The 22,710-nt window shown below is 34.0% G+C and overlaps 1 protein-coding gene across 6 annotated transcripts in view; it reads left to right on the forward strand.

Annotated features, from left to right (window-relative positions):
* Nucleotides 1-22,710, forward strand: part of GPATCH8 (G-patch domain containing 8) — a 168,154-nt gene that overhangs the window by 36,874 nt on the left and 108,570 nt on the right. For 4 of the 6 annotated variants that reach the window (XM_077164157.1, XM_077164154.1, XM_077164158.1 and 1 more), the window contains 2 exons: nt 2,839-2,856; nt 10,569-10,641. Coding sequence is in view for 1 of the 6 variants with exons in the window: in XM_077164153.1 (XP_077020268.1) it covers nt 10,569-10,641 (73 nt within the window). In the remaining 5 variants the exon portion in view is untranslated. The remainder of the gene's footprint in view (nt 1-2,838; nt 2,857-10,568; nt 10,642-22,710) is intronic. The other 2 variants (XM_077164153.1, XM_077164159.1) reach the window with 1 other exon arrangement.

Below are 22,710 nucleotides of genomic sequence, written 5' to 3' on the forward strand. Positions count from 1 at the left end.
AGAGCTATAGCCCAGTCTAGGACTCCACCATAGTTCCAAGAATTGGTGGCTATAATTTAAGATATATCGTCCTTTATGACCTTTATCATAGAAGGAAGATGAGAAATTAGATGGAAAATTTATTTTAAGCTATGCAAAAGACAAAATGCATGTATCATCGATTTAAAATATGTTGTACTGTGGTAGTTGGAAGTAAAACTACTCATCAGCCATTAGTTTGTCCTTGTTCTACCTGATTGATTCAAATCCTATCTATATATTTAGATTGGCTGAGCAGTTTTAAAAATTATCATAAGTTTTCAGTGGCTAGTTGCTGATATTTAATTTGCTCAGCTAGGAATTCATAAGTATAAGTATATGTATAATTTTGTAATATTGCATATCTGTTTAGATCTGTGGACTCCACTAGTTCTAAACTGTAACTTTACATTACTGCTGATTTGACATTTAGCAGTTAACTATATGTGAACTGCACTATAAATAATGTGCTTTTTGGAGCTGAATGGTGTAGCATTACTATATGGCTTTTCTCTCTAGTCTTCATTGTGTCATCTGTAGTGAGCTATAAATTTTTTGTTTGGGGAAATTTTACTTGTTATTTGCATGGGTTCATCTAGTAGCGTTTTGTTCTTGCTTATAATTCTTTAATACACAATCAGCAAAGCTTACAATCCACTCAAGAGACTTAACTATTTTGTCACTGTTAAAAATAAACTAAATGGTATAAATTGAATGTGGCTGTCAAGTATAAGAAAATTTAACGTGGTATGTATAGTCAGCCAGTTACTTACATACCTGTAGTATAGATTTTTCTTGAGACATGACATTCTGTTTCTTGCTATAAACTTGGAATCATCCCCATAAAATAACAAAGTAAATTTTTATCTGTGTGTTGGCAGGCTCCTATTATACAGATTGGTGTTGTTTTTGCCAAAACGATCATTGTTACTGTGAGGGTACCCAGCTTCATGGAGCAAAGAGAAGTTCCTAGGAAAGTTTTCTGCTTGATATTTGATTAATAAATAAAAGTTTTGAGGAATGGCTCAATAGTTAATAATGAGGTATTTTTATTGCAGTTATGTTTTCAGCATATTGGTAGTTTATAACATACATTTCTTGCTTTAAAGATCTTCTCTTTTAAAATTATAACCCTCATTCATATATTGTCTTACACATCTGATAGATAGGAATAAAAATTTAAAATGTATTTTAATTATATTTTTAATTTCAGAAATCGGAAAAAATTTAAGGCGAGCTGAAGTAATCTAGGTGGAAAAAGTTCGGGTTTTCAGCCCAGCTCCATGGTTTAACCAAAATTAGAACTTGATATCTAACCTAAGAAGATGCCTCACTATCACTATTTCAAGGTTTTGAACACAGAGAGTAACAAATAGGTGGTTTACGGAAACTCTTTCTGAATCATGTGGAAAACCAGCTTGTCGTCTACTACCCACCCTTTGGCAGAGTTCAGTTGCCTTATAATTAGTTTAAAATTAGGATTTTCTTACAGTTCTTGCATATGCATTAAAATTATAAATAGTCTCTTTTGGAATGAATATTAGTGAATGGCACTTTGAGTGTTTATAAAGCTGATATTTATTTCTACTGTGAAAAAAAGATTATAAACAGTCTACCCCTATTGTGTCTTAGCCATGAACCAGGCTGTGCTAGAAAAGAAGAAAATGTCTTATTTTTAGTTCTGTGAGATTATATTTAACCCCCAAATGTTATATTTTATTTTTAAAAAAATGGAAAGAAATTTTAGTTACCATTATAGTGACTAAAATAGTAAATATTTACTATTGTGGTTTGCATAAGGTCACCTAGTAAATTTAGTGATCTTGTTTTGCTAGAAACCTATTTGGGCGAGAAACAACTTATTTCAATTAACTGCTGTAAATATCATTCATGGAAATAATTGCAAAAATCACAATCCTAAACAGAGAATGGATTAATTATTTTCCTAGGCTGGTGGTTTCACCCTTGTTCTTTCACAGAACGAGTTCAGTGTTTTATTTGAACTTTCTGTGGTAGACAAGTGTGCTTTCTTCTTTGTATTCCAAATAATACAAACTTAAGATACCTTGATATGCTTTCCTTGTGTTCCACATTATCCTTAAGCCTATTTGGATTTTTGAGGAGTGGTTATTATAAAACTTTTTCTTTTTTGATAGAAAAGGAGAGTATACTGAATATTAGCCCTTTCAGCAGACTCATTTTCCTAAAAAAGCTGATAGTCTAGAATGATAGGAAAGATCCTGGTTCTTTTTTTTTTTTTGCATTGGCAGTTCACGCTAATCTAGGAGGTTGGTTTGTGATTCCCGAGAGGGGAAGAGATTCTGGGAGATATGCCTTTTGTTTCTCTTGCCTTTGTTGTAATCAGAAGGATTTAGAGAGGCATATTAATAATTTAAAAATAGCCCCTGACATTTCATTGTCTATTCATACTTGGGAAAGTACATTTAATTCAAGGAAAAAATTGGCTTTAAGTTTTAAAAGAGAAATGCCACTGCCATTTTGTATCACCTCTGAAAAGTGACAGCCATCCTCTTGAGTGGTTTTGTAAAAGTGGTGCTAATGTGTATAATCTTAAATTTTTCTTTTTTTTCCCCTCTCCCTTTAACATTTGCTTTTCCTTTCACTGTTGTCGGTCACAACACGCTGCTCTTGAATCTCTCAGCTGGTCTTGACTCATGAATTTACTTATGCTTTCACTCTTCTTTAATAAATACATTACTTGCAAGCAGTGAATTGAAAACAAAACAGAACAAAAAAAAATGACCATTAGTGATTGGACAGTTTCTTACTTTGTGTTACATTTAACTGTTCTTTTGACAGCCCAGTTTTTAAAGCCAGGTTCGTATGGAAATGCTTTCACTCCACTTGCACTGCTTTTGGAAATAGCATACTGCTTCATTTGTCTGTTTATTTTAGTGCATTCATAATATAACACACTCAGCATAATGTCTCATCTTCAGTTAGCCAAAGATTGAGTTTTCTTAATTAAAAATGGGGCAACAATTGTTGTCAGCAATGTTTGGTACCCTAAGTCTCTGTGCTAACTATAATCACGTTAGTCAAGTGAGAGTAAACAGTTTAATCAAGTACATAATCTTAGAGTCATTCTCTATCCTTGTCATTTCCAGGGTTATTCAGTTGTAGGCTTTATAAATGTCAAATAAGAATTTTATATACAGGTAAGTTTGTTTTAATAGTAATAAAACAAGGGCCTTAAAATTTACCTTTCATTTTCTGCTTGAATTATTTATATATTCAGACTTTTAAATCTTTTTCCAATAATAAATTATTTTAAAATAGTTAAGTGCTCAGTACTAAGGGAATTTTTTCCAGGTAGTTCAGTTGGAAAGGGGAAAAGGAAGAAGAGGCAGCAGCGTTAGATTAAGTTTTTGTAATGTTTAATAATGTGGGAGTCATCTTCTGTTTTACATATACCATAGAGTTTTCAAATTCTTTCAGTTCCTAGCAAAAGTAATTTTTAGCAACTGTTTAAGGACCATCTTGATTTTGTTGATATATTTAAACTTTTAATTTTGATATACTTTCAAACTTACGGCACAGTTACAAAATAATACAAACTTCATACAGGAAATTCCATATACCCGTATCTTCCCAGATACCCAGATCCACCAATTTTAACATTTTACCACATTAGCAGTCTTGTTCCATCCAGTCTGTCCATCCATCCGTCTATCATCCATTTTCTGAACAGTTGAGTGTAGGTTGTGTACACCATGCTCCTTCAACACTTTACCACCATGTATGTATATTTCATAAGAACAAGGATATTCACTTACATAATCACCTTAAGTGCACTTATCAAGTTTAAGAAATTTAACATTGATATAAAGCTTACAGTCCATATCAGGCTTTTTCATATGTCCTAGTAATGTCCCATTGAGCCTTTACTTCTCCCTTTCTAGTTTCCATCCATCATTGTGTATAAATAAATAAATTAATTGATATTGTCTCTTTAAAAAAAATTATGGGAGCGTGTATATATATGTGTGTGTGTGTATGTATGTATATATATATATTCCTGTCTCAATGACTCCCAAGCATACCTGGGATTAATGATCATTCACAATGTTGTGGTACCTTCACCTCATTAGTAAAACTCTCTCCTACCCCCAGACAGAAACTCTATACCCAATATACATTAATTCCCCATTTCCCCTGTCCCCCACCCCTAGCAAGCTGTACTGTAATGTCTATCCCTGTGAGCTTGCATATTATCTGGTTTTTCTTTGTAGTTATCATGGAGCTTAAATTTAACATCCTAAATCTATTGCAATCTTGTTTGCTTTGATACCAGTGTAACTTCTATAATACACACACAATATGTTGTTAAAACCCTCCATCCCCCTCATCTTTATGCTTGACGCATTATATGTTTATACATTTTGAGTCCAAAAGCATGGGTTTATCATTACTTTTTATGCATTTGCCTTTTAGATCCTGTAGAAAGTAAAAAGTGTAGCGACGAACCAGAAGCGGAAATATTACTGGCATTTATATTTACCCTCATCACTACCCTTAACGAAGAGCTTTATTTCTTCATGCAGCTTTAATCTGTTGTCTATTGTCTTCTCCTTTCAGCATGCCAAATTTTCTCTTGTAGAGCCAGTCTAGCAGTGACAGACTCCCTCAGCTTTTGTTTTATCTGGGAATGTCTTAATCTCTCCCTCATTTTTGAAGACAGTTTTGCTGAATATAGAATTTTTGGTTGGCAGTTTTTTGCTTTCAGCACTTTAAATATATTGTCCCACTGCCTTCTTGCCTCCATAGTTTCCAATGAGAAACCAGCATTGAATCTTATTGAGATATTCTTGTATGTTATACGTTGCTTCTCTCTTATACCTTTCAGGATTCTCTCTTTATCTTTGACACTCGACAGTTTGATTATAGCATGTCTTAGCATCTATTTGGGTTTATCCTGTTTGGAGTTCATGGAGCGTCTTGGATGTGTATATTTCTGTCTCATTAAATTTGGAAATTTTTACCCATTATTTCTCTGCTCCTTTCTTTGTTCTCCCTCTGGGTCACCTCACAGTGCATGTATTGATACAGTTAATGGTGTCCCACAGATTCCCCTGGCTCTGTTAATTATTCTTCATTCATTCTTCTATCTATTCCTCAGACTGAATGATTTCAATTATTTTGTCTTTAAGTTCTCTGATCTTTCTTCTGTCAGTTCCAATCTACTCTTGACCCCTCTAGGGAATTTTAAATTTCTGTTACTGTGGTCTTCAGTCTTTTTGGTTCCTTTTTTATAATTTCCATATCTCTGTTGATACAGTCTTTGTGATCATCTGTCATTTTCCTGATATCCTTTAGTCTTTTATCCATATTTTCCTTCAGCTCTTTGAACATATTTAGAACCCTTTAAAAGTCTTTTCTGGTTTATCTCAGGTCAGGTCTTCCTCATTGATTGTTTCTAATGCTTTAGTCTTCTTTGTCTGGGCCATCTCTTCCTATTTCTTTGTGTGTTTTGTAATCTTTTGTTGAAACTTGGCATTTTTTAAAACTTTTTTTTAATTTTTAAATTAAAAAAATATGACAAGAAAGAAACACAAACATTCTTAACATATGATCATTCCGTTTTACGCATATAATCAGTAATTCACAATATCATCACATAGTTGCATATTCATCATCATGATAATTTCTTAGAACATTTACATCAATTCAGAAAAAGAAATAAAAAGACAACAGAAAAAGAAATAAAATGAAAACAGAGAAAAAAAATTATTCATACCATACCCCTTACCCCTCCCTTTCATTGATCACTAGCATTTCAAACTAAGTTTATTTAACATTTGTTCCCCCTATTATTTATTTTTATTCCATATGATCTACTCATCTGTTGACAAGGTAGATAAAAGGAGCATCAGACACAAGGTTTTCACAATCACAGTCAGATTGTGACTGTATCATTATACAATCATCATCAAGAAACATAGCTACTGGAACACAGCTCTACATTTTCAGGCAGTTCCCTCTAGCCTCTCCATTACGTCTTGAATAACAAGGTAATATCTATTTAATGCGTAAGAATAAGCTCCAGAATAACCTCTCTACTCTGTTTGGAATCTCTCAACCATTGACACTTTCTCATTTCACTCTTCCTCCTTTTGGTCGAGAAGGTTTTCTCAATCCCTTGATGCTGAGTCTCAGCTCATTCTAGGGTTTTTCTCAATCCCTTGATGCTGAGTCTCAGCTCATTCTAGGATTTCTGTCCCATGTTGCCAGGAAGGTCCACACCCCTGGGAGTCATGTCCCACGTAGACAGGAGGTAGGGTGGTGAGTTTGCTTGTTGTGTTGGCTGGAGAGAGAGGCCACATCTGAGCAACAAAAGAGCTGGCCTTTTTTTGATGTATTATCTGTAGTATTTAGACTCTGAGGTGTCTGTTCCTTACACTCCTATGCCTCTGTAGTTATGGCATTGCTCTCCTTGCATGCCAGGAACTTACAGAAATAAAAATTTAAAAAAGGAAGGATAAAAGAGGCACACCTTTCCCAGTTTTTACAGATTGACCTGTGAGTGCTTTTCCTTTGGAGCTTATCTATACAGTGAGTTTAGAGAATAGCTTGGGGCCAAAACATAGGGGTTTCTCCAATTCTTTCTGGACATGTGTCTGGTCTTCATCATTTGAATATGGCCTTAGGAATTTCATTTACACAGTTTCGAGTGTCCCCTTTTCCTAGGAAACAGTTTCTTTTTTTTTATAATTTTATTTATTTATTAAATTTAAAAAAATTAACAACAAATGAACAAAAACACTCAGCATATGATCTTTGCATTCTACATATATAATCAGTAATTCACAATATCATCACATAGTTGCATATTCATCATCATGATCATTTCCCAGAACATTAGCATCAATTCAGAAAAAGAAATAAAAAGACAACAGAAAAAGAAACAAAATAAATACAGAAAAAAAAGAGATTATACATACCATACCCCTTACTCCTCCCTTTCATTGATCACTAGCATTTCAAACTAAATTTATTTTAACATTTGTTCCCCCTATTATCATTTATTTATTTAAAAAAAATTTAACAAACGAACTAAAACATTAACTCCTGATCATTCCGGTCTACATATATAATCAGTAATTCACAATATCATCACACAGTTGCATATTCATCATTTCTTAGAACATTTGCATCAATTCAGAAAAAGAAATAAAAAGACGACAGAAAAAGAAATAAAATTAACACAGAAAAAAAAAGATTATACATACTATACCTCTTACCCCTTGCTTTCATTGATCACTAGCATTTCAAACTAAATTTATTTTAACATTTGTTCCCCCTATTATTTATTTTTATCCCATATGTTCTACTCATCTGTTGACAAGGTAGATAAAAGGAGCATCAGGCACAAGTTTTCACAATCACACAGTCACGTTGTGAAAGCTATATCATTATACAATCATCTTCAAGAAACATGGCTACTGTAACACAGCTCTACATGTTCAGGCAGTTCCCTCCAGCCTCTCCATTACATCTTGAATAACAAGGTGATTTCTACTTAATGCGTAAGAATAACCTCCAGGATAACTTCTCGACTATGTTTGGAATCTTTCAGCCATTGACACTTTGTCTCATTTCACTCTTCCCCCTTTTGGTTGAGAAGGTTTTCTCAATCCCTTGATGCTGAGTCTAAGCTCATTCTAGGGTTTCTCAGTCCCTTGATGCTGAGTCTCAGCTCACTCTAGGATTTCTGTCCCATGTTGCCAGGAAGGTCCACACGCCTGGGAGTCATGTCCCATGTAGACAGGGGGAGGGTGGTGAGTTTCCTTGTTGTGTTGGCTTGAGAGAGAGGCCACATCTGAGCAACAAAAGAGGCTCTCTTGGGGGTGACTCTCAGGCCCAAATTTTAGGTAAGCTTGACTTATCCCTTGTGGGGCCAAGTTTCACGTGAACAACCCCCTAGACTGGGGGCCCAGCCTATAGCTCTGGTGGTCCACACTGCTTGCGAGAATACGAGAATTCAACTTGGGGAAGTTTAATTTTCCCCCTTTCTCACCATTCCCTGAAGGGGACTTTGCAAATACTTTGCACTGATCAAATCACTCTGGGATTCATTGGGGTGTCCGTCTGGACAAATCAACAAAATCTCATGTCCTACCTAAGGTTCCCTGTACTTATGGTGTTCAACCAAGCTATCTACATAAGTTATATTAGGAAATGAACTAGTCAAAATATAAATTTTGTACCAAATAAATGTTTCTTGCTTTAGTCTCACACATAAGTTGAAATTTTAAAATATTAATTACCATCTATTTTCAACACCCTGCAGTAATGACATTCCTTTGTTCTTCTTCATGCAAAAACTTTTTTAAAATTTGGAAACAGTTTCTTTATGGTCTTTGGCATTGCAGTGTGTGTCCTAAAACCAGCAGTCCCTTGTCCCAGGCAGCTCCCACAACAGTTCTGAAGAACTCTGTGAGGTGCTTTCTACATGCAGGACAGTTTCTGGGATGGCTAGTTCCTCAGGCCACTGCCAGACAGATTGGCCACATATACATGTTCTCAATATGAGCACGAGAGTTACTGTGCTGTCTCCAGAATTGGGACTAGGTGTCTCCACTGGGAGTGTGGGCCAGCAACATACTGAGCCAGCAAGGGGATGGGAGAGGGGCCAGTCAGGATGCTACAAAATCCTACTACTTTTCTTTTTTTGGTGGGAGAGGGGGTGCACGGGCTGGGAATCTAACCCGGTTCTCCTGCATAAATACTACTTTTAAGATAACTTTTTCTTGATTTGGTGGTCTTAGTGTTACTGTAGTCTTTTCATTTGTTTTTTGGAGCTTTGAGAAAACTGTACCTGCCAGTTCTTGCTGGGTGTTCAAAGCTTCTCTTAGGGGACAGAGCCCTGAAACTTTTCACTCCACCGTCTTGATACAAGTGGGGATCAGTTTTTTTTAAAAACAATGATATCTTTTCTTTTTTTTTTTACATGGGCAGGCACCGGAAATCGAACCCGGGTCCTCGGGCATGGCAGGCAAGCACTCTTACCTGCTGAGCCATCGTGGCCCGCCCGATATCTTTTCTTTTAGAAACAAGTTTTACATTATTTGTATCCAGTTTTTGTTTTAAAAAAAGGAACGTGATTTTTTGCCCCGACCACTGGAATATTCAGCTGTTCAACCCAGTTTTCTAGTTTGCATTGCTCCCCTAAACTGTTGAAGAAGGATCTCTTTTTCTGTCTTTTTTAAACAGAGCATTGAGTAGTCTTAATTTTCTTGTAGCTTCCTTTCTGAGACGGTAACTGTAAAATAGTTTTTTTCTTTCTTCTATGACTCTAAGGAGCATTTTATCCTTGAAGATCGAACTGAAACATAAAATGCAGTATAACATGAAATATTAGATTTTAATTCAGATATTTGGGGTTTTATTAACTTTGTAAATTTATTTCAGTAAATATGAGATTATTTCCAAATGATGATACCCAAATAATTCTATAAGTTGCATTTTAATGCATATAGAACATTTTATGTTTATACTATTTTAAATATTTTCCTTTGGATGAGTAGCATCATTTTATCTAATAGAGTTGATGGTTATTTTGCCTCTGTCTTGGTACTTTACGGTAATTATAAAAAGCAAAGAATTGGATAAAGGGCTGCAGAGGTTTCTCATACCTTGACCCCCTCTCATAAAAGCTGACATTTAATTGTTGTTTCTGCTGTCTTTTCATTTGATTTACATTGACATTATTTTTACAATGTGCTCCTAGGAAGATGAGACATTATGTATGTTGTTTTTTCCCCCTACATGCACTAATGGTTCTTTATTGTTAACTTATTGCTAGGCCTATTTCATTCTAACATCTTAGCATTTTTGTTAGATTACATGTTGAAATGCATCAGTCTGTGCTTGAGCTCATTTTACTTTTCTGTTTAATCAATTTAATTTATTGTTTTACTAACCTCACTGTTTTTTCAGTTTAATATTGGCTGCATGCTGGTTAAATATTTGTATTATATGTACATTAAAAAAAGAAAACAATCAAGTCTAGCCTGGATTTTGCTCTGATTGTGTTTTCATTTCTAGTGGTGGGGCAGTCTTATACTTACAACTTACTTTGTATCACAAAAACCTGACATATAAACAAAATAAACACAATGTAGATTTTCTTTCAAAAACAGCTTTAAGTGGTGCTGCCTAGGTGGTGGATATGATTGTATAAGTACCTTGATTTAATGCTTTTTAATGTTAGTTTTAAACTTCATAAGTGTATTCCTCCTTCTTATCCCTTCCCTTTTCTCCTTTTTTAAAGTACTATATACAAAAGTTGCCCAGCACACCATCAGAAAGGACCCTTACCCCATATGTTCTTCCCATATAAAATACTAGTCAGCATTTCTTTTTACATTAATGTCCCTTTTATTGGGCACATTTACCCTATTATTAGCACCTTTTTGCATGCATATATGTAGATTTATCTCTTGCTCATCACCTATTTAAGTGCTAGTAGGAAGGGAAGAATATATTATTGGAATATTTTTGGTTTGTCTCTCTGTTCTGTCTGTCAGGATAATATCGGACACCGCTTACTCCAGAAACATGGGTGGAAGCTGGGCCAGGGATTGGGCAAATCTCTTCAGGGTAAGTTTTTAAAATTTATTTTTAAAAAAAGAAAGGAAGAAAATGATGTTTCTCATGTAGATCTTATACCTGAATATATTTGTTGTCTTTTTAAAAAAGTATTTAGGGTTTTTCACTCTCTCCACCCCATCCCACCCCACCCCCTCCCGCCAGAATAATCTTTTTTCCTATGGATTGTATTTTAGGTCAGTATTACCCTTCATATGTACTAATAATTTGTAAGAGTAAACTGCTATATCATAAAAACTTTCAGGTGAAACATTCTATAGCTGTTTGTTTTAAATTCTTTTGATGGGGTAATGGGTGGGTGGAGTAAATGGAATACCTAGTATCGGACTGTGCTTTCTCAGTGCTATTTAGCGCCTGCTGTATTATGGACTTCAGTATTATAAAGAGAACCAGTCATTCAGCATCAGAGTTTAACTTTTGTCCTTCCAAATTCTCACTGAAGCCTGTGCTAGCTTTAGTTGGTTTGTTCAGTGATCAGAATCCACTTAGTGGTGATGAGAAAAATTGACCTACATGAAATATAAAAAGGGAAGAGAAGTTTCCAAAGGCTCAGAGATGAGGCCATTTCTCAGGTTCAGCTCAATTTCTAGAAAATTGATGCCTTGACGTGTCATTGCATTTGTTTCTCCTTTTCACTGTACTAATCATTTGGGTAAAAACGAAGTATTTCTGCATCAGCGTTTTTGCTAGTTGGAAGGCAACTAACTTCACCTTTTAGCTCTTTCTTATTCAAGGCTACTTTTTGTTCGCACATGTAAGCATTTCCTCAGAAATGATGGGAATCGTGTTTTTACATCTGGTCGTGGTGGGGCTCATTGTATAGTGATGTTTGGGGGCAGAGGTGTACTAATGTTGACTAATTTCTTGGAATTTAGAAATGGATTTTCATAGTTTGTGGAAATCTGTAATCAGTTCAAGTGTGTGTGTGTGTGTGTGTGTGTGTGTGTGTGTGTGTGTGTGTGTGAAGAGAAATGAGAGGACAGGACTTGAAACAGGACTTTGAACCATTAAAGTCTTTGCTTTTAAAATTTTACTTTACAAATTCTATTCAGAGGTGACAGAAGATATGTAGTAATGGGGAGATAAAGATTTGATTACCATAAAACTTATTTTCCCCAAATTTCACAAGAAGTCTTTGTGAACAACAAAAAGAATTCTTTGTGATTAACAGCAGTTTATATGACATTAGACTACAGATTTTGTAAGAGTTCATAAGAGAGGGGAATTAGGACAGAGTTGGAAAAGTTTTCTTGATAGATTTGTCCTAGTGGTTAGCATAGTAAGTGTTAAGTTAGATTGAATGAAGGTCATTGCTCAGAAGGTCTGAAGACTGGATTTAATTTTTCCCTACTGTTTGAAATATCTCTTCCTACTCACAGATGCCCCAGAGCATTGATTACTCTTTTTGGTCAGATGTACAAAGAAGTAGGATTTTGAGGCATTTCATAGGAACTAGAAAATCTGTTTAAATTCCAGAATTTTTCATTGTAAGCACCAGAGACTATAAAGTATAACTGGAACCTGTATTGTATATTTTTCTTTCTTTGTTTTAAGAAAGGGGATACCCACTTATTGGATAATCCAGTTTTTCTTTTTTTTATTTAACAATACTTTAGAACTTCTGTTCTTTTTAAAATTTAAGCTCCTTGGAAAGAGGAATTGAGTTTTATTCATATTTCATATCTGTCTCCTTCCATGGTAACAGGCATATGATAAACACTCAATAACTTATATCTGTTATTCATTTAAAATACCAGGGAAATTTGAAGCCCATCTGTTTTGAATGGCTGGTACACTATCTTTACCCTTCAAAAAGAATAGAACTTTATCTTACTGCCAGCATTAGGCTAAGTTTAATAGTCTTATGAATGGTTCTTTTCTACTGTCAGATTCAACAATGTGTAAGCATTGTACTGATTTCTTTCACACAGCTCTTTCTGTAATACTCACATGATTTGACCTAGAATATACCCACATTTATGGTATTTTGAAGCAATTTATTGAAACTTTTTCACTGTACCAAACCCTTGCTATAAATAACCATGAAGAAAGTCCTGTTGCCCTAGTGAAAATGATAATGCGCCTCAGTATTATAATGCTAGTCACTACATATGATTTCTAGACACACAGTTTTATAAGAATTTTTTGTATTTACTAATTTATTTTCATCTTTCAGTTTCTCCATTTTATTTGTGTTTAAGATCCTAAGTAACAGACAGCTGTTAAATATAATTTAAGCCTGATCTCTTTGAGCTTTTTTGAGCTGTTCTGTTAAAGCTTCAAAAATTATTTTGACCCATCTAAGGTTTTTACAATCAGTGCCGTTTCTTGAGGCTAGAGAGCAGATGACTCAGGTCTTTGGATCAACTGGGGAATAGCATATACTGACTTTGGAATGTATTTTTATCTGTGGCAGTGTAGAAAATTGGACTTTGTAAGCTGGGCTTATTTTTGCACTTGAATTTCCCTACTGGTTACCTTTTTTCCTTCTTTAGTATTAAAATATTTCAAAAGTTGAAAAAATAACTTTGTGTGTGAAATGTGATTGTTAGTATTAAAAATTTTTTAAAAATAAAAATAAAAAGACCTATAGAAAAAATGTGTTGCCGAGTGTCTAAAGGAAACAATACAAAGAAAAAACTTTTTTACCAGAAACAATATGGTAATTGCTTATTGTAGAAGCAGAAGATATGTTTAATTTGTAATAAAGCAACAGTGAATGATAGTTGTATTTTGTGGCATTTGGACTGGATTCAGTTTTGGTAATTTTTTATAACCTTTTGGCAGCTTTGAAATGTAAAGTGAAGTTCAAAATCTTGATTTCACAATGAAATACGTATAGCCAATAGGTACAACCCAGAAATGATGCCTAAACATCCTTTATTAAATAGTCTCAAAAGTTATTTGATATATTTTGCTGGTTATTTGATCTCAAACAAAAGTCCACCCCCTGGGAAAGACAAATGGGGTGGTTGGTATTATTTCGTATCTCACCTTTTGTAGAACGTTCTATCAATAGCAGATAACCAACAGATATTTATTGAGCCAATGATATATTCTAGTCATACAGACCATACAGAGTAGCATAAGACATGGACGGTGTAGTTAAGATGTGGTTTTCTGCCATTTGGGTTTATTTTCCAGTCCTCTAAGTCTTGCTTTTTTAACTAATGTAGACTTGTGAAGGTTTCTTGAGGCCAGGGGCATGTTTAATATTTTATGTATTCCTTTTTTTTTTTTTTTGCATGGGCAGACACTGGGAATTGAACCCAGGTCTCTGACATGGCAGGCGAAAACTCTGTCTGCTGAGCCACCATGGCCCGCCTTTTATGTATTCCTTTTATGCTTAGAATTAAGTATGTGACAGCTCTAAAAATTTAATTGCCAGTTGATTCAAGATCCTCAGGGTAAGGGTTTTCATTCATTTTTGTGTGCAAATACTTGGTGCTAGGTGTGAAAGCAGTGGGTTAATACCATTTGGAAACATAGGATCTGGGTTTGAGTTTGGCTCTGCCATTTCCTTTAAATAAAGGGACAACTTACCATCACTGAATTATTTTTCTCAGAAATAAGTGGGAATTGAAATCTCTGTCATCTTTTCACAAAGTGGTTGTGAGAGTGAAGTAAATTAATGTGAGTGAAGTTGTTTATAAAAACTGTAAAGTGCTCAATAAATGCTTGTTATTTTAACACTTCTATTATATAGTTTGTATTTAGATATTTTAATTGATTTAGAACTAATCCATCTTTTGGTCTTACTCAGAAAGCTAAACATCATAAAAATCATAAATCAGGAGCCCCTATCTTGCTACTCTTTATTTTCCAGAATTAACACAACAGTAGTAGCTAATATGTTTAATATATGCTAGGTATCTGGCTTCAGGATCTGTGTTTTTTTTTCATATATATATATTTTTTTATTGTCAAACCTTAACAAACATACAAACATTCTATACATGGTGTACAATCAGAGGCTCACTATATCATCACATAGTTGTGTATTCATCACCATGATCATTTTTTTGAACATTTGCACCTCTCCAGCAAAAGAAATAAAAAAAGAAAAACTCATACCCCTTCCTCTCATTGACCACTAGTGTATCAATCTACTTAATTTACTTTAACCTTTGTTCCCCCTATTATTTATTTTTTATCCGTATTTTTTACTCATCTGTCCATATCCTAGATAAAAGGGACATCAGACACATGGTTTTCATAATCATGTAGTCACATTGTAAAAGCTATATCATTATCCAATCATCTTTAAGAAACATGGTACTGGAACACAACTCCACAGTTTCAGGTACTTCCCTCTAGCCACTCTAATACACCATAAACTAAAAAGGGAATATCTGTGTAATGTATGAGAATAACCTCCAGGATAACTTCTCGGCTCTGTTTGAAATCTCTCAGCTGCTAACACTTTATTTTGTCTCATTTCTCTCTTCCTCCTTTTGGTCACCAAGTTTTTCTTTCTCAATCCCTTGGTGCCAAGTTCCAACTCATCCTAGGATTTCTGCAGAATCTGTACTTTTAATTTTATAGGCCTCTTAGAGTTCTTGAACCCCTCATTTTGGTGTCTGAGCCACTAATTCTGAACTCACTAGTCATTTCTATTTGAGTCTAGCTTACAACATCTAAAAAGGGCGTCAGTCACTCAACAGTGATGTTGGGATAAATGACTAGGAACCCTGGAAAAAAAATTGGATTCCTATCGTACCTTACTCCAAAATATATTCCAGATTAATCAAAGATTGAAATGTAAAAAGTGAAATAATAAAATATTTAGCATGAACAATGGGGAAATATTTATTTTAATAATCTTGGACTAAGGAAAACCTTTCTGAGTTTAACCCAAAAGCCATTTTGAAATGATAAATTTGGCTACATTGCATCATAAAATTGGTAAAAAGCAAACTGTGTTTTCTTTGTATATATGTTATATTTTACAACAACTATAACAACAACATCAAAAGTGGTTTAAAAAAAGCAGTTATAGTAATATTAGATAAAATAAATTCCTGAAATAAAAAATTTGAAAATATTTAGTAACATAACTCACTACTGTATAGCAAAGTTGTAATAACTTTTTACTTGATATTTTGAGAATGCACAGGTTTGAAAATCAAATGGTATTTAAGATAGTTTAATATTTAGAATTCAAGAAACTCTGATATATATATACATCTATAGATTTTTTCCTTCCTTGTTTTGATTTTAAATTGGTTTATGAAACATTGTACAAAAAGCCTTAGTGATGATTACATAGATTTTTTTAATATGCCTATGGATAAGCTAACTAAGATATCCATTTTAGGTGGTTAAAATTTCCATATATTAATTGTAAAAATATTTGTATCTTCATAGGTCTTTACTGTAGCAATGCAGATTTTTATCATTACTGTAGCAATGCAGATATTTGTAAGAACTTTCTACTTGATATTTTGAGACCATTCACAGTTTTGGCTGATGATCAAATGGTATCTAAGTTAGTGTTTAATACTTAGAATTTAAGATCTTTGCTATTTGAATTTGTAGATTTTTTCCTTGCTACCTTAATTTTAAATGAATTTATGAAACTGCGCAAACACAGGCTTTACAGTGATTATGTGGATACTTTATTTAAATATACCTATGGTTATGCTAATTAATATATCCATTTTTGGTGGTTCTAAGAGTATTATTTGTTCTCTAAAAAAAGAAAATGGGGAAAATATCTATAATACCTCATTACAGAAAAAAATAACAAATTTTCTTCAAGTATATTTCAGTAGGAAAAACACCTACAACCCAAAAACAAAGACCTACAACTTAAATAGAAAAGAGGGAAGGGAACATTGTTTACTGAAAAATGATGCTGATGGCCTTTAAACATATGGAAATAATCTCAAGCCATCTCATAATAAGATGAGATTCCACCATATTGGAGAAGGTAAAATTAACTTGGACAGAATATGGAAAGAAATTCACTAGAGAGGATTTATATGGTCAAAACCACTACAGAGAATAATTTGTATGATTACTTGAAGATTAAAATGTATATATCCTTGGATCCAGCAATTCTACTTCTATGTATCTATGCTGAACTTACTCTTGTAGTGCACAGGGTTATCCATTTTAACACTCTTAATAATAAAAGATTGGAAACAGTCTATCATATTTTATTGATTCTGAGACATTTTTTCATGTTTTAATAAAAAATCACATCTTTTATCAGTGGCATTTTAGTTAAATTGGTAGCTTTTTTCTTCTTAGTGGCACATAAAATAGTGTGTTTTATGGTTTAGTAGCACTTAAGATTTGAAGAAATAGAATACTAAAAAGATATAAAGAAAAACTATGTTCTTTAAAAGGATCAAGGTCATTTAGTATATACTCAAGAAGTATGAAACAACTTCCAAGATATATTAAGTAAAAAAGCAAGGTACAGAGCAGTATGTGTGTATGTATGGTAGACTAACATATGTGTTAAATTATATGTATGTATGCACCTCCTACTTAAAATCAGTATTTCATTCCTAAAAATCAGATATCCTGTATGAAAACCCAACCTGGGAGTCTGTTTCCTATTATTATTATTATTTTTTTTTCTTGAATACTGGTTGCACCTTAGTGAAGAAACGCTTCATTAAGTTCTTTTCAAAATACCCAATTTAGTGTTCCATAAGTTTGCTTCATGCCAGGATCCTTTACTGATACTGGAATTGATATTTTCCACTGATTTATTTTACTTTTAATTTTTAACAGTGATATTTCTTCAGTATTGATTATGTATGTTAAAAGTAAAAGATAAATATTTTTCTAAATTTTAACTTCACTGTTCTATTACTGATTTTTTTCAAGAGACATCTTATAGTTGCATACCTAATGCCAGGTATTGTCTTAGACACTTGAAATGCAAGATGTCCCTTGAAACTATAATATATGAAATATCTTTTATCACCAACGATGAATGCAAACTATAAATTTACCCTGGTTATGATGTAGCTGTGATTGGCAAAAATACTGTCAACCTGTTTGCTCAAGCATCATCTCATCTGCCAAGAATAATGAGATATTTATACTCTTTAACATCTTAGTAATCTTATATTTGATATTGCTAGGAGTTATTCTGTAGCTTTCTAATATATTAGTAAATTTGTTTTGTACTCTTTAGAAAAGCGTTTAAGTTTTTCTTACAAATAGAGCTTCAAACCTCTGAAATCTGAATTCAAAATGCAAGGACTTGTCAGAGAGCTTAGAGTTTGTTTGTTGTTTGGTTTTCTGTTTTGTTGTACACCATTGACACACAAAGGAGCTATGTATAAAAATAGGACTATTATTTTTAATGGTTTACATGTCAACACCAACCCCTAACCTATTTCCAAATCATAACTGAAACAGAAAAATGCCCATTTATGAATTTTTAAAAATTTGTAGGTTATAAAATGCTTAAACATTTCTTCATGATTATCAGTTAATATGGTATTAGCAAATAGTTGCTTTCTATGTAGTGACATGTTCATCCTTTTTGTTGGTACTTAGTTTTTCCAAAGTTCTAGTTTTATTTGAATATATATACAGATGATCCACATATCTTTTTCTTAAAAAATGCTGTGACTTGGAATCTCAGGTAGGATATGAGATTTTGTTGGTTTGTCCAGAGTGATGCCCCGATGAATCCCAGGGTGATTTGATCAGTGAGTGGAAAAGTATTTGCAAGCCCCGTTTGGGGAATGGTGAGAGCGGGGAGAAATTCAACTTCCCCAAGTAGAATTCTTGGTGTTCTCACAAGCAGTGTGGACAACCAAAGCTACAGGCTGAGCCCCCAGTCTTGGGGTTTGTTCATATTAAACTTAACCCCACAAAGGATAGGTCAACTCTACTTAAAATTTAGGCCTAAGAGTCACCCCCAAGAGAGCCTCTTTTGTTACTCAGATGTGGCCTCTCCCTCCAGCCAACATGAAGAGCAGTCTCACCACCCTCCCCCTCTCTGCGTGGGACATGACTCCCAGGGGTGTGGACCTCCTGGCAACGTGGGACAGAGATCCTGGAATGAGCTGAGACTCAGCGTCAAGGGACTGAGAAAAACCCTAGAATGAGCTGAGAATTAACTTCAAGGGATTGAGAGAACCTTTGCAACCAAAGGGGGAAGAGCGAAATGAGACTAAGTGTCAATGGCTGAGAGATTCCAAACAGAGTCGAGAGGTTATGCTGGAGGTTATTCTTATGCATTAAGTAGATATCACCTTGTTATTCAAGATGTAGTGGAGAGGCTGGAGGGAACCACCTGAAAATGTAGAGCTGTGTTCCAGTAGCCATGTTTCTTGATGATGACTGAACAATGATATAGCTTTCACAATGAGACTCTGTGAATGTGAAAACCTTGTGTCTGATGCTCCTTTTATCTATCATATCAACAAAAGAGTAGAACATATGGAATAAAAATAAATGATAGGGGGAATAAATGTTAAAATAAGTTTAGTTTGAAATGCTAGTGGTAAATGAAAGCGAGGGGTAAGAGGTATGGTATGTGTAACTTTTTTTCTCTATTATCGTTTTATTTCTTTTTCTGTTGTCTTTTTATTTCTTTTTCTAAATCGATGCAAATGTTCTAAGAAATCATAAATATACAACTGTGATGATACTAAGAATTACTGATTATATATGTAGAATGGAATGATATCTTATTGTTTTGTTTGTTAATTTTTTATAATTAATTAAAAAATACATATATATTACATTAAAAAATGCTGTGTTAAGTTTTAGAGATTGAAACATTAAAATTTTACTTTATAGAAAGTTGGCTCAAGCATATTACACTGATATAGATGAACATTCTTTATACGTTGAATCTTAAAACTTAGGCATTCTACTGAAAATATTAAAAGGGTTCTTCCCATATAAATGGGTTCACCCCATATGAAAATGTGAGGTGAGTTGCTTTTTATAGTGTACTTTTAAAAGTTGATATTATCATTCATAAATGTAGAAAATAATTATTTTTTTAAAAGTCTAGAGTAGACAGAGTGAAGACAGCAGGGTTAAAGGCATTGTGTTTTGTTTGTTTGTTTTCATTTTATGAACAACCCCCCCACCCCCAACTCTAGTTTTAGTTAGGAAATAAATGGTAAATGCAGTAGAATAAAACCTACATATGATAAGCCTCAGTTATATTTATTCTATATTTTATGATGGAAGGAAAACTAGAGTTGAATTCAGTGCAATGGGATAGAAATAGGCATGTTACAATTTAGACTTTAACATTAAATTAGGTTGTTGATCTTAAAAACGTCATTAATCTCTTAAGAAAAAGCATTCTCAAAAAAAAAAAAAAGAAAGAAAAAACATTCTCTGGTTGAGAGAAAAGTATCTGTACCTTAATATTACAGTGACATAATGCATTTTCTGATATAAACTTTGCAAAAGATAAGTTGGCCTACTATAGGCCAAACATGAATTTCAAAATTCATGTTTTCCTTTGGGAAAAGAAAGTAATGTTTACCAACTGCATTACTACATGGTAGATATTGACCTAGATTGTAGGTGTTTTACATTGTCTTGTTTACGTTATCAGTATTCTCACTTTATAAATGAAGAAATGATCTGTTGTAAAAGTCACACAGCTGCTGAGTCAAAACGTAAGGCTAACTTTGAAATCAGTGTTTCTACCATTATATGTAGAAATGGTTTGGGAAAGTAAGCTGTGGATTGTCAGAAACCCACAGAGCTGGTCTAGCTGAAAGAACTTGTAGTTATCTATAATGGCCTCTTTTCTCTACTAATCAAATGGGATCTTTATACATTTGTGAAAGGCAAGCATTAATTTAGTAATTTGTGATTCAGAATTAAAAAGTTTCTGGTTTTACAGAGCTTTTGGCTTTCTTAATAGAATTTAGTTAATATAAATAAAAGTATTGAAGCCCAGATAGTAAAAAGAATTAGTCAGGATTTGGCAGTCAAAGGTAAGGTCTAGGTTTTAGGACTATAATGGAAAGGGGAAGAGATTAGGGAAGAAGTGAAGGGGGAAAGGTGAACTCATACCCATATAGAGATTACTTGTTTTTCAGTATAGAGATCATCATATTTAAAGGATACAAGAAAAAATACTGAATATATGTTAAGTTCATAACAGAAAAGAAGTGGCAGATTTTTCAAATGAAGATTATAAAAAATAATGTAGGCTAATTTATCTTTTAGTAGTTTTTTTTAATATGCCATTATTTAAGCTTTACTTGAAGTATGAAAGCTGTTTGACAGTATTTGAACACAAATCAAATGAGGAAAAATAAAAGTATGTGTAAATGTTCTTAACAGTGTGAAAACTTAGATCTCTCTGTTAAGTATATAAACAGCACTTGTTTAAATGCAACATATATTTTATACGGTCTTTTTTTTTTTTTAACTTTTTTTGTATAATATAACATATGTACAAAGCAAAGAAATAAAAAGCAATAGTTTTCAAAGCACCCTTCAAGAGGTAATTACCAGACAGATCCCAGAGTTTGTCATGGGCTACCATACGATCCTCTCAGATTTCTCCTTCTAGCTGCTCCAGAATATAGGTGGCTAGAAGGCATAAATATTTTTTTATCATCACAATTGACTTTTTTTCCTTTTTTGTGAAAAATAACGTATTACCAAAAAAGCAATAAATTGGGCAGCACCACAATTAGTTGTAGAACATATTTCAGTGTTTGACGTGGATTACAATTCCACAGTTTTAGGTTTTTACTTCTAGCTACTCTAAGATACTAGAGACTAAAAGAGATATCAGCTTAATGTCTAAGATACTAGAGACTAAAAGTTATCAATTTAATGATTTTGATCTTTCTGTTCCTATCTTTAGGAGTATTTGACCTGTGGCCATTCTAAATTTTTCATGTTGTAAGGGTTTGTCAGTAATATAGGGTAGGGAAATGGAACTATCTGATGGAGAGTCAGAACTTACCTGGTCCAGGGTTCCCCTGGAGGTTGTAGGTTTCTGGAATGTTATACTAGTGCATGGAACCCTTGTGAAATCTTATATATTGCCCTCGGTGTTCTTTGGAATTGACTGGAATGGTCCTGGTTGGGGTTGGTAGGTTATGATAGATAGCAGTGTCTAACTGAAGCTTGTATAAGAGCAACCTCCAGAGTAGCCTCTTGACTCTGTTTGAATTCTCTCTGCTACTGATAGTTTATTAGTTACCCTTCTTTCCCCCCTTTTGGTCAGAATGGAATTGTTGATCCAACGGTACCATGGCAGGATTCATCCCTAAGAGTCATCTCCCATGCTGCCAGGGAGACTTTCATCCCTATATGTTATGTCCCACGTAGAGGGGAGGGCAATGATTTCACTTGCAGAGTGGGGCATAGAGCGATTGAGGCCACATTTGAGCCACCAAAGAGGTCCTCCGGAGTAACTGTTAGGCATACCGATAGGTAGGCTAAGCTTCTCTGCTACCTACATAAGCTTCACAAGAGCAGTCCTCAAGATCAAGGGCTTGGCCTGTTGATTTGGGTGTCCCTCAAGTTTGACACAGTACCAGGGGATTTCCTGATGGTAAAGTTTAATAGTTCCATATTTTTTCTCCCATCCCTCAAGAGACTTTGCCAGTACTTTTTGATTATCTGCTCAATGTACTGTAGGATGTATCTAGGCATTACTATACAAGAGTAAAGGACCTCTTTCGTATTCTGGGCTCACTGTGTTTCAGTTGATCAAATGAGCTATACAGATAGATTGAGTTAGATTACATGCTACAGAAAACTTGGTCCCAGACCAAATACACCTTTCTTCCTTTTGTCTCAAAGAGTAGGTATATGTGTAGTTTTAAAATATAGACAATGTCTTCCTTACCCCTGTGTTCTGAATTACTTTAATCCCAACCTGATCGGTTTCATTCTTATCTCTAAGTATCAGGTTATATATATGTGTATTTAAATAAAACAGCCTCTCGAAATCCAGAAATAATAATTACCACTCCAGACTAAATGTGTCTGCTATAAAAGCTTACAACCTAGGCCCCTGTTTTCTTATAAGCATTTTCTAAAGGAGATCATCCTATTGTTGTTCTTTTGTTTCTGGCTTTATACGCT

The sequence above is a fragment of the Tamandua tetradactyla genome, chromosome 6 (genome assembly GCF_023851605.1).
Source record: "Tamandua tetradactyla isolate mTamTet1 chromosome 6, mTamTet1.pri, whole genome shotgun sequence".
Taxonomy (NCBI): domain Eukaryota; kingdom Metazoa; phylum Chordata; class Mammalia; order Pilosa; family Myrmecophagidae; genus Tamandua; species Tamandua tetradactyla.